Below are 13423 nucleotides of genomic sequence, written 5' to 3'. Positions count from 1 at the left end.
GTGTATGTTTGCGGTTTGCAGTATTTAGTGAGAACAGTACAAAGCAAGCTCCTGCAGTGCAAACAAAATGAATGTGGATTTGGATTCAGACTGAGGCTCCACTCCCTTTGAAGACTTTATTCCCCCCAGTCTAGTACCTTTGATTGCTACTGTACAAAAGGTAGGGTTGTTAATCTTGGAGGAAGCATTAAGAAGGGGCATAGGACGTAAAAAAAAAAAAAAAAAAAAGGGGGTATTTGGAAAGATTGTATTACCAAGAGCCGGAGAGGGAAAAAAACTGTAACGTGAAGCATCAAAGTGGCACAGCGGTGTGCCTTTGTGATGTAAGGTTCCATATTGTTAATCCTTCACCTCGTCTCCTTTTCACTCCCACTAGTGACTCATTAGACAAGTCATTGATGCACAAGCACATGTCAGTATTTTATCGCGTGTATGCATAATTTGGCAGTTACAACTAGGCAGCAGTCTAATTTAAATAAGAAAGTAACTATAGTATATGAGAAGAAAAGAGGATAGAAAGTCCGGTTCACAGTGGTCACCATCCCAGTGGAGCGGAAATGAAAAGACTGAAGAGGAAGTAAAGCGAGGAGGGAACTTAGAAGGAACCTGCCGTCTGAACCACCTGCTGTTGGCTTTCTTTATATGCCTGTCTTTTCTGTATTTCCTTTTGGTTTGCTGGGCATATTTCAGCAATGACGATGTGTTTTCAAGATCCACCAAGGCTGATCACCTCCCCCGAACACCACCAAAATGTAATCATCTGTTCCTTGTGCCAGTATCAACTTTTCCTGAAAATTTCATCCAAATCCGTCCAGAAGTTTTTGAGTTACCTTGCTAACAGACAGACAGACCAACAAAACATCTGTCCCCCCTGTCCCCCAATCACCACCAAAATATAATCATTTGTGCCTTGTGCCAGTATCAACATTTCCTGAAAAATTCGTCCAAACTTGTCTATAACTTTTTGAGTTATCTTGCTAACAGACAGACAGACAAACCCCGATGAAAACATAACCTCTGTTGTTCCTTAGCGGAGGTTATAATCAAGGTTCTAATAGTTTTGGATTTTTCATTATAGTTTAGTTTTATTTAGTTTTGACTTTTTTTTTTTCTAATTCAGTTAGGTTTAATTCGTTTTTAGAGCAGGTTTGCTAGTTTTTACTAGTTTTCATTTTTTCTAAATGCTTAGTTTTAGTTTAGTTTTAGTATTAATTTTAATTTTGTCGTATCTTTTCTCTTCTTCTCCGTTGTATTCAAATAAATCCCAGACAGGACTCTGCTGCTTTCTCTCAACTTTAGTCTCCATGTTTCCAGGTAGAGTGGGGACCAGAAGACGACTGTAAACCACAAGTGACGGACTGTAAAGTATCGCATGGTGACAACAGATAAAATTGCTTGAGGGAAATAAATCAATTTTATATCAATCCGACGTTGACAAAGACGAAAACGAAGGGAATTTTATCCGTAATTTTTATACGTTTTAGTTAGTTTTGTAAGAACACAATACAGTTTCAGTTAGTTATCATTTTTTTCTTTTAATTACAGTTTTTATTTATTTCAGTTAACGAAAATGTTTTTACAATTCTATTTTTCGTCATTTCGTTAGTTTTCGTTAACGATTATAACCTTGGTAATAATAACAGAAATATCTCAGAAGCTCACCATTAGGGTGCAACGTTATATTCAGTCAGTGCAAAGAGCTCCAGTTTATTACGCCGCTATCTCTTTGCATGTAATATTAGAATCAAATTCATATTCTAAGCCAAGGTGACAAAACAGAATAAGTGGTTGCATTTATTACCAAAGAACAAAAGCCATATCCAATTCAGCTTCAGCTTTTTAATGAATGGTGGGCCAGAGGCTGAGATTCAGAGTTCACACCCAGTTTAAATACTTGATGTGGTCTTAAAAGACAGTCCCCCCTCAAGGCCTAGTCTGTCTTCAGATGCCTCAGGCTTTAAAATTCTCACTACAGTTTTTGCAACCCTGAGCACTAAATGAGTGGATGTTAATGTTCATTTTTAATCTTTTTCTACTGTCAAATTCATCCCTGTCTTCCCTTTAATTTGTGCGCGTACTGTTTAATAATTTTTTTGGGTTGAATAAATCAGCAGCCTTAGAAGTTAAAGGGGTTCTAAGTAATGTTGATATTTCAAACTCTTAACAGCAGGGCAAAGTTACGTACCAGAACACACTTAGAACTACCAAAACCAACAATGAATCAACACTATGAACAGCCACAGTCTTGTTGACACATATCTGTATTATGGTATCATCAGGTTTTCTTCTGCAAATAAAAACTCATAGCTGCTTAATTTAACTGTTGGTTGAAATAATAATGTCTTTTAATCTTTTACATGCCGTTAACTGATTTAACATGAGCTTTACTAAGTTTACATTATGGCTCTGTTAGTTTAGCTCTGATTTGAGACAGAAAACAGCCCCAGTAAAACCATAAATCACTTCTGTTTTCTGTATGGTTTGTGTCAATAGCTGCACTAAAAATCTATTTGGAATCATTCAAAAAGGTCAGAGCTGTTTAGTGCAAGGGTGTCCAACTCATTTTCTTCCAGGGGCCACATTCAGCCCAATTTAATCTGAAGTGGGCCGGACCAGTAAAATAATAGCATGATAACTAATAAATAATGTCAACTCCAAATTGTTTTAGTTGCAAAAAAATGACATTCAGTTGTGCCAATATTTACGTTGACAACAGTGGCGGCTGCTCGTCTTTCAGACAGGGGAAGCTCATTGTCGGCTTAAATTTTAAAAAAAAAATGTTGTTATTTAAACATAAATTTGGCCCTCTGTTCCTTTTTAAGAAAATGGTCAGTGACCTTATCGTACCGACTGGACCAGTGTCCTCTGAATGTCCAGCAGAGCTAGGCTGCTTAGATTGCCTTGGCCCATTGTGTTGTGAGTGTAAGACTTCAGCCTTTTTAAACTACAGATGCTCCTGTCACTCCGACCTAGCCGACAGTTTGATTTATTTAACTGTCTACAAAACGATATTAAACTCGAACAAGAAATGATTAAATTATGGAACTGAAACAAGAAAACATTGAAATTATGTTAAATTGAAACAAGGAAGTACAATGAGTGTGTTTTATTTACAGTGCAAGAAATGAACGAGTAATTTTGTAGAGGTTTCTCTCTCCATTTCACAGCAGAATGCGCGACAGTATTAAACTGAACTGTCAGTGAAGGAGTAGATCTGAAAATAGCTGTCAATCAAACGGGATTCAGCCTTTCGACTGATCATCCAATCAGCACGTGGGATTCTGGCGTCCAGCCCGGCCGAGCTCCGCCCACAGCTCCATTCACCCCCAGAGATGCCCGGTGTCCGGGGGCGGGACAACATCGTGGCATTTATCCTATTACCGTCCAGTTTTGAGGCAATGAAAAAAACTGTTCCACTCAGTCCCATTGAAGCCCAGAGATGCCCGGCGTCTACGGGCAAATGCACTGAGCAGAGATCGAATGAGAAAACAGCACAACGGGAATGTATGAGAAGTGAACAACATCGCGTCCGTTGATTTGTGATAAAACTGATTCTGAACGAACTCATCTTTGAGATCAACGTGTTCTAACACATTTGTAGTCAATGAAATGTCAACACACCCGTACCTACTTAACCATTTCATTTTCGTAATTTTAGGGGAAGCTGGGCTTCCCTTAGTCTATGAGAAATCGCCACTGGTTGACAAACTATCCAAACAAAAAGGATGTGAATAACCTGAAAAAAATGAAATTTGTTAAGAAATATAAGTACAATCTTATCAATATTTTTGCCTCGACTTATCATTTATACATGTGCATTACAGATCAGATCTACAAAGGCACAAAACATTTAGTAACAGGCAGAATATTGTTAAAATTGCATTTAATTTTCTTTAGAGATTTCAGGTTGTTCATATTTGTTCAGATTATTCACATTTTATTGTTAAAGGATAGTTTGTTAATGTAGACATTTTCATAATTTAATGTTTTTTGCACAAAATCAAAGACAAAAAAAATGGTGTTGTCATTATAGGTTATTATGATAATATTTGTGAGTTTGATGCCCTAACTTGCACTTTGCAAATTCATCCCGTGGGCTGGATTGGAACCTTTGGCGGTCCGGTTTTGGCCCCCGGACCACTTGTTTAACACCTGTGGTTTAGTGTGAACCATGGACCTACAAACTGACAACTTAGCAAACATAATAACATCACATTATAACTTTATACCTTCATCAGCTTCATAATTAAACTCACTGATGGTGAAAACAACAACAGTACTTCTAACTTTTATATCTGTATAAAACTTGTTTCTTAGCGGTTCTCATCCTATCTTGTCACTTTCTGATGCTGTTGTCCAAGGCCCTGTGGCGTTCACTCTCCTCACTCTGGCAGACCAAAAGAGTGACTCACTACTCCCTCTGGTGATCACAGAAATCTGATGGTCCACCTGGGTAAAAATATGAACTCCATATCTCTACAATCCAATACACTGGCATCTCAGACCACAGGAAACAAACCATAGATATGAAGATGCTTCAGTTATTGACAGAATCCAGATCAAGATGTTATCATCCAATTACAGTAATGTAGATGTACAGCACAGCTAAGAAAACCTGATACTTGTTCTGCTTCTGCCTATGTATATATGTGTGTATATCATTTGCTGCTGCAGCTCCTTCCTGCCATTACAAGCTATTTTTGGTACTGAGACTGAACATGTACGAATGTGTTTGATGAAGGTGATTATATATCACAGCAGATTCTATATATATGGTACATACTTTTCGATCATTAATTAATTGTATAGTGTCCTTCGTTTTTTTCAGTTTTTTCAGTTGTAAAGCATGTAGATGAACTGAAGTTGCCCTGTCAGCTAAAAGTTGGCTTGTGGTTCACTGAGGTTTTGACAGCTGTTGAAACCTACAATGAGCATCCATTTACACCTGGTCTGCTTTAATATGATTAATTAACATCTCGATCCTAGGGCTGTCAATCAGTTACATGAAACATTTTGCTGTGACTAATCACAATCAATCACCTCTTTCCATCTCAAAACTATCATTTTAAGCAATGGATTAAAATGTAAATGTAAAATCATAGAATTATCATAGGATTGACACAAAGGAAAAACATTTAAATTCTAAAACTCTTATATAATTGCATTGTTAAACTGATATGGATTCTATCTTGTGAATCACACATTTCCATCGAAACTGTCACCTCAAACTACATATTTCTTATCTTGACTAAAAGAAAAAAAATAGAGACCTACATAATCTGAATCTCAAAACCATCAAGGGCTATTAAGATTACATATGAACACAATAGACAATAATTTATTTCTTGAAATATAAAAGAATATTCTGTAATAACAGAAATTGTAAATATCGAAAGTAGTCAGTTCAAAAAGGTCAACAACGATCAACGAAGATCAAGCAATGATTCAGATGGGAGTTTAGAATGGGGAGTGTTTTGTCCTTTACATTCAGCCTGTTACAAAGACAGAGCCATGTCTTCACATCAGGGGACCAGCCGCTGGAACACCATGTCACCATCATGTGGAAGTGTTTTGACATATGTTGAAAAAAGCTGCATTGATCCCTGTATGTGCGTGTGATCACGTACTCAATCTTTGTTTCATTACAGACATGAGCCGAGAGCTCAGCTATATAAAGATTTTCTTTTTGTCAGACAGATAGAAAAAGTTAATTATTTTACCTTTACATGTTTTGGCTCCAACCTGTAGCTTTCCTCAGAAGGGTCACTTGATGTTACTGTGACGTGTCTTGTCAGCTGTTTTATCCAGTTTGCCAACAAGGTAAAAAAATAGCTTTTTCTATCTGTCTGACAAAAAAGAAAAGGAAATGTTTATATTACAGGTGTCAAACATGTGGCCCGGGGGCCAAATCTGGCCCGCCAAATGGTTCAATCTAGCCCTTGGGATGAATTTGGGAAATATAAAAATTACACTGAAGATATTAACAATCAAGGATGTTGAAATCATTTTAGGTCATTTCAATCTAAAAATGATCAGACCAGTAAAATTCTTTCATAATAACCTATAAATAATGAAAACTGTAAATTTTTCTCTTTGTTTTAGTGTAAAAAAAGTTACATTACACATTTACAGACTAGCCTTACACAAAAAATGTGAATATCTGAAATGTATTAAGAGAAATATGTGGAATTTTAATAATATTCTCCCTGTTATTTAATATTTTGTGTATTTGTAGATCCACTGTGATCTCTAAGTTGTGATTCACATGTATAAATGCTAAACCAAGGCCTAATATTCTTGACATTGCACTTATTTTACTAAAGAATTTTCAGGTTGTTCATATTTGTTCAGTTTATGTTCAAGTACAGTTCATAGATGTAAACATTTTCAACATGGAATTTTAATTTTTTTCACTCAAAAGTTATTATTATCCTATTATTTATATTATTTTACTGGTCCAGCCCACTTTAGATCATATCAGGCTGTATGTGGCCCCTGAACTAAAATGAGTTTGACACCCCTGGTTTATATTTTCAGTCGACAGTATGAACCTGATTGGAGCTCTGCTGTATTTTCAGTTTCAGAAATCCTTGAGAACATGTAGTTTGTGTGGACAGTACTGCACTAATGGCTCATTAAAGACACTAAATGGTCATAGGTCAGCAACCATATGATGTTAACAAAATAGAGATGTGCTCATTCTGTCAGTTTTTTTTTTTAAATAAATGCAACACAGCACTGGTGTATGCCCATGTAACATGACGATATCATGTTCAGTGCAGCAATTATCAGGCTCTTCCTTCCTTCCACTTGACTTTTTTTTCTCTCTCCTTCCTTCTTTCATTATTTTCCCCACTATCTGTCCCTCCATCTTTTCGCTTCGTTGGGTCTGCCATTTTATTAATCTCCTCAGCAGATTGCCTCTATTAATTAGTCTACATCTTCCATCTTGCATGTAATAATCAAAGGTAATAGAGATATTAGGGAGATAAGGATATTTCTGCAATCACAATCACTTTTAATTATCCGGGAGATTAAAATATAGACTTGCTTCTCTCTGGCTGACATCCAAACAGACAGGTCTTCCTCTTACCAAAAAAAAAATATATATCAGGACACCATTTCTGCAGCACATTTAAAGTGTCGCTCTCCAACATATATCTATTCCATCATGTTTCACTGGGCATTTCAAATATTGGAGGTAATAATGTTCCCATGCCTCAAGACAAAACACGTCTTCGGGTTGTCATCAGTGACATTTCAGAGTGAATCCTCACAGATTCATGCAGCTTATTCAGCACGTCACGTAAAGGTGATCGCAGCAACTTTTGCTCCTCGGCATTACCATTTAATTTTAATGTTTGAGGGTCATAATGTAGGTTCAGAGAGATACAGGAGGAAGTGTCTATACAGCATGTCTGGAGTTAATTGGAAGGTCCAAGGTGTGTTAAACAGACAAGGAGAACAGACAGCACTAATTACCAGCACTCTGCATTGTGTGTTAAGGCGTGTACGCACTCACATGTGTGTGCATGGAAGTGTTCGGCAAGTGCATTGTCTGGAGGTAATTACACACTAGACTTGAGATAAAGAACACCAATTTCCGTCAGAACTATTCCCTGCTGACATATGGAGTATATTTTGTCTGATCTCATCACTAACCCTTCGAGTCGCAGGACACTTCCATGCGATCTGAAAGGGCTTTTTGTTATTGCATAGAGCTGACCTCTGCAGCTTTCGTGCATTGTAGGCTATGAAACACGTTTGCCCCTGCAGCACCTCTCCTTGTCGCTTTCTTGGGGCAAGAAGCTCATCCAGTTTAATGGTTGATGTTCCTCTACCGTTCCCCCAAGCATCGTTAGTCACCCTAACCCTGTCAGAGCAGCTACTACATGGTACACATAATGAAAAGAATAGAAAATTGAACACAAGACCCCAGAGTACATCATTAAACCATTTTATATTATGGTGCTCAGTATAAAAGCCAAGGAAACACAACTGCCAGGTTGTTAAGAACCCACACAACGACTCCCACTGGGAAGCTCAGTTCTTCATAGGTTTACTGGATGGGCAATCCCTGCACGGACAAGACACTGTTTCTCTGCAGGAAACCTTATTGGAGACCTTTTAACAGTTTACTTCAGAGACTTTAACCACATGAGACCTAGGAAAGTGAAGGTTTTGGCTTTTTTACGTGAAACAATTGTCTTGATTAGAAACTGCATAATGCAACAGTTTTTTCAGATACTTTTATTTTTGCTTATATTTTATTGTTTCATTTTTGAAATTTTATAACACAAACATTTAGAACAGTGTTAGTTGTCGTCCTGTATATTGATCTCTCTACATCGATCTTCGCATGTTGCTTGCTGTAGTGTTATGAAATAATTAAGTCTCGCCATGTTATGAATTTCTTCCACAATTTGTCTCCAATTATTTAGGGTGGGGGGTGGGTGGGTCCTCTTAACACCATTTTCATGTGATGGCTTTTTTAGACGCTACCAAGAGGATTTTAATCAAATATTTATCCTTACTTGGTATGTCTTTTCCCGTAAATGACCCAAATATAGTACAGAGCACGTCTTTGGTAAGTCGTATCCCAATATTTTTCCAAATTCTTCGCTGATATTAGATACAAAACTGGAAGAAAAATTCCAAGGCACTCACTTTAAACATTAAAATGCCTTTATTACCATGGCATGGTTATATCTAGACCTAAAAAACACTTCTACGCGTTTCAGCTTCAAGCCTTCATCAGGAAGTCAACAGTTTTGACATTTGGCATTTTAATGTTTAAAGAGAATGCCTTGGAGTTTTTCTTCCAGTTTTGTATCTACTTTATGAATCCCTTTTTCCAAAGAGCACCTCGAACAAACTCTTTTTGGTCCTAGAAGTATTTCTTCACATGAATTTTTGAACTTCTTCGCTGATATTATTCCAATATTGGGATAATTTTGTACACTGCAAAAAAAAAAACATTTTCAGATACATTTTTGAAGTAATTTTTATCTATTTATAGATTTTTAATGGAATATCCTTTGCAATGGACAGCATTTTTTTTAGTAAAACAGTCAAACTTTTGTCCCCTACAGAAGACAAAAATGCATTATTGTGTCTCAGGAGGATAATCCCTATTCTTGCCATTTCAGAAAATCTTGTCCATCTTAAAAAATAGTATTCAGTCTGTGCATGTGTGTCCATCTGTGTGTTTGCAGAGAGAGTAGAATAACTCAACCATGGGTATACCAGACTTGTACAAAGCTAATATATCTCTGGTTTATAATGTAAAGACTTTCAGATGGTAAGTATAGCCATATTTGATGGTGTGTCTCTGTTCTGGAGCAAATTTTATTGTGACAGATATATGTGGAAAGCCTAAGGAACAGAGACCAGCACTAAGACCGTCCGTAAGGCACAGAATAGAGCAGCTATCAATAACAACAACATGACATTGGTTAAGTCAGACATGTGTAAATGAGGAGCTGGGATAGCGATGTGTGGAAATGCAGGTTGTGCTCCTTGATAAACAGGCTAAAGCAGAAGCCATAGCCGAGCTAAGCAGTTTAAATATGGCAGCCTGAATGAGATTTGCCCATTGAATGTGTAAAAGGGGCTGTCGTTGAGACTCCCAGTTGTATTGTACTGGGACTGTGGGTTGAGCTTGGCTTTGTGGCCTACTTGAACGAACACGATGCACAATTTGTTGAAACAGTAGTTGATTTGAAGGTGTTTGTTTGTGTTGATGGGGCATTTATTAAAGTTACCATGCAAAACTAACTGAAAAATATATGAAAATTCATGTTACCGTGATATGATTTGTGATTTTTTCTCATTAGTGACCAACGCACAAACATTGTTAGGGAGTGATGGTTAAAAGACACAAATTTAAAGAGGCTGTATACGGTTGACTACCATTATTTCATCCTGTATTCAGTCCTGTCATAATAGCAACATGAAGGCCAATGAACTGAAAGTGATAGTAGCATTAGGGATTATTTTCATAGTTTTTCCCCAATTCTTGGTCTGATATTGTCAGATTATAGATGAATTTGAGATGAACTGGAGAGGAGATTTTAAATGTAAATGTTAATATGTCAATGCATCAGATCAAATAATATCTGAAGAAAGAGATATATTGGGATGGTATGAACACATTTAGACACTTTCTAGCATTTAATCTTACTCATTTCAAAAGGTAGGTGTTAGAGCTGCACAATATATCGTTTGACCATTGACATCGCGGTGTACGTGTACGCAGTAGTCACATTGCAGGTCATGCGATGTAGGAGGCAAATGAACTCATCATGTTTTCATCTAATTTCAAGGGTACCTGACACACACTGCACACAGCGATCCACCAATCACAATCATTCTTAATCAATTTGGAGTGAATTGCTGGTAACAACACTGAAAAATGAGCAACAAACAAGAGAAAATCACGTAAAACAAAGACTTGGTGCCAAAAAGAAAAGCAACGTTGGTTTTCTGAAATTATTTCTGCTACAAGAAAGATGATATTGAAACACGTGTTCTGTGTCGACTAGGGATGTAACGATATGAAAATTTCATATCACGGTTATTGTGACCAAAATTATCACAGTTACCATTATTATCGCGGTATTGTTGAAATGTGCTTAAAATGGTCAAAAAGTATTTATACACACACTGAAATAATTTAACCAAGTTGTAAAAAACCCCAAAAAACAAATAAAATAATAGGCACAGCGTACTTTCTGTTGGCAGAAACATTCAAGTATTAACATGTAAATATCAAACATACACATGTGCAATAAATATGGCACCTTATGGACACTGTTTGACCATTTTCCATATCAAGTTTGAGTTGTTTTAGTTTCTTTTTCATAGATAGATAGATAGATAGATAGATAGATAGATAGATAGATAGATAGATAGATAGATAGACAGTCTCTCTCTCTCTTTCAAAATGTGGTAATCAAACATGGTTATCATGATAATTCGAATTTAAACGGTAATACTAACTGTCGGGAATTTTACAGCGGTTTATTGTTATACCGGTAATCGTTACATCCCTAATGTCGACAATGTCTTGCACTTATTGCCACAAGAAGAGGAAACACAACTAATTAGTTTGCCCATTTATGTCGGTACCACACAGCTATTATATACTCCTGAGTATTTTTTCATATCGCAATATATATCGCAGGGTTAAAAAAAATTGCAATGTCAGTTTTTTCCAATGTTGTGCAGCCCTAGTAGGTGTCCATACATATGAAACATATTACATTTTCCAATTTTAACACAGTTCACTAAGTTCAAATACTTCTTACCAGAAACTGAAGATCAGTTCACAAATTAGGTTATATTTGTCAATACTGAGTTGCCAATAATGTATTCAGTGGAATCTTTTTCTTTTCCAATGTACTGCGAGCTCATTATTTTAAATTAATTTTTCAAAAAATACAGAAAAAAAAAAAACATTATCACAAAATGAAATGCACAAACTGAAGCCAAAGCCTCAGGCCATTGTTTCCAAGACTGGAGCCAAAATCAGCCATGAGAGGATGTTCTGACAGAGGGGATCAACATATTTTGGGCTGAACTGTCAGGATGCATCTGTCATTCTACAGGGAAACTATCTCTGTATTCATGCCCATGTACCTCTACTGCACACTGTAAGGTTCACTGACATTTTCTTCTGCATTTTAATCATATTCACATTTGCGTATGTTTGGGTGTGTGTCTGTGTTTGTAGTCTCAGATGAAGATGAAGTCTGCGGGCGTCGTGGATGGAGGATTGTTCACAGAAAGCTACTGTAACATCTGCAATGCCCAGCTCATCTCCGAGTCCCAACGCACTGCTCACTATGAGGTGAGTGCTGTCTCCATTTTTTTTTTTTTTTTTTGTCCAGACTAAACTATTTGCATTAGTAAACATGTAAAACAAAAGCACGCAGAGGAGCGAACCCACAAAAAGCACAAATTTGTTACAATCTCTGCATTGACAGGCCGATCCACACTTTGCATTAGACTTATTTATACCAATTTGTGCTTGTACTTTTCAAAACAGTGCTCATCCATTATACATATACTTAATGCAGTATGGTAATGCTCATCACTCGCCCACAAATAAACACGCACACTCTTTTTTTTTTTATGTAGCATACCTCTCAACAGACTCCTTAAGCGTAAATTAATGAATTGCCATTAAATACTCACCCTGTGCATTATTTAACTACAATGTATGTCTGTGTATGTGTATGTGAATGTGCACTCGCGTGTTAGTGCTGCATTGAGGTTGTCCTTGATTACAAGGCGCAATTGGGATTAACAAGCACACTAATGAGGACAAGGGTTTTATCTGGAGAGAATTAAGCAAGGACAGCGACAATGTGTATGTTTGCAAGCATGTGCACCAACCATATTCACTTGATTCTAATCTATTTCTGTTGCAAGCCCGACAAAGACACACTGCCTTGAGTCGCACAAACAAATTGGCAAGCTGAGTCACTGTGTTTCCCCTTGTCACTCCACAAAAAGTCTCTGCAGAGGTGAACAGATCAAGGTGAAAAGGCAAAAAATAATTGGAAGGAAGAGGTTAGTGAGAGGCCAAGTCAAGGCAGTGCTATTCTTATGGCATTTTTAGTCACACTGAGTATTCTGTAAGATAGAACAACAACTATGAGGATAGACTAAATATAGGAATAACTGAGGAATACAAAATCTTGTTATGTTGAAGATCATGATGCACACCACCTCTTTGTTTATAACAGGGGTGTCAAACTCATTTAGTTCAGAGGCCACATACAGCCTAATATGATATAAAGTGGGCCAGACCAGTAAAATAATATAAATAATAGGATAAGAACTTTTGAGAGAAAAAAGTAAAATTCTGTAATGAAAATGTTTACATCTACGAATTGTACTTGAACATAACATGAACAAATATGAACAACCTGAAAATTCTTCAGTAAAATCAGTGCAATGTTAACAATATTACGCCTCAGTTTATCATTTATACATGTACATCACTACGCACAGATCACAGTTTATCTACAAATACACACAACATTTAATAACAGGGAGAATATTTTTAAGATTCCACATACGTCTATTAAGACATTTCAGGTTATTCACATTCTTTGCAAAAGGCTAGTCTGCAAATGTAAATATTTTTGTGAAATGTAAAACAAAGAGAAAAATTTGCAGTTTTCCTTTTTTATAGGTTATTATGATAGTATTTTACTGGTTCTGACCCACTCTAGATTGAATTGACCTAAAATGATTCTAACATCTTTGATTGTTAATATCTTCAGTGTAATTTTTACATTTCACAAATTCATCCCACGGGCCAGACTGAAGCCTTTGGCGGGCTGGATTTGGCCCCCGGGCCGCATGTTTGTCACCTGTGGTTTATAGCATAGTGTTAATGTGAGACATAAGG

General features: G+C 36.7%; 1 protein-coding gene across 1 annotated transcript in view; it reads left to right on the top strand.

Annotated features, from left to right (window-relative positions):
* The window catches only part of LOC115434423 (zinc finger matrin-type protein 4), a 114526-nt gene that overhangs the window by 21724 nt on the left and 79379 nt on the right, over nucleotides 1–13423 (top strand). Inside the window, exon 2 of the mRNA XM_030156365.1 lies at nucleotides 11735–11851. Coding sequence (XP_030012225.1) covers nucleotides 11741–11851 — 111 coding nt within the window. The 5' untranslated portion in view covers nucleotides 11735–11740. The remainder of the gene's footprint in view (nucleotides 1–11734; nucleotides 11852–13423) is intronic.

The sequence above is a fragment of the Sphaeramia orbicularis genome, chromosome 15 (assembly GCF_902148855.1).
Source record: "Sphaeramia orbicularis chromosome 15, fSphaOr1.1, whole genome shotgun sequence".
In the NCBI taxonomy this organism is placed as follows: domain Eukaryota; kingdom Metazoa; phylum Chordata; class Actinopteri; order Kurtiformes; family Apogonidae; genus Sphaeramia; species Sphaeramia orbicularis.
This window is presented reverse-complemented; position numbering and strand designations above follow the sequence as displayed.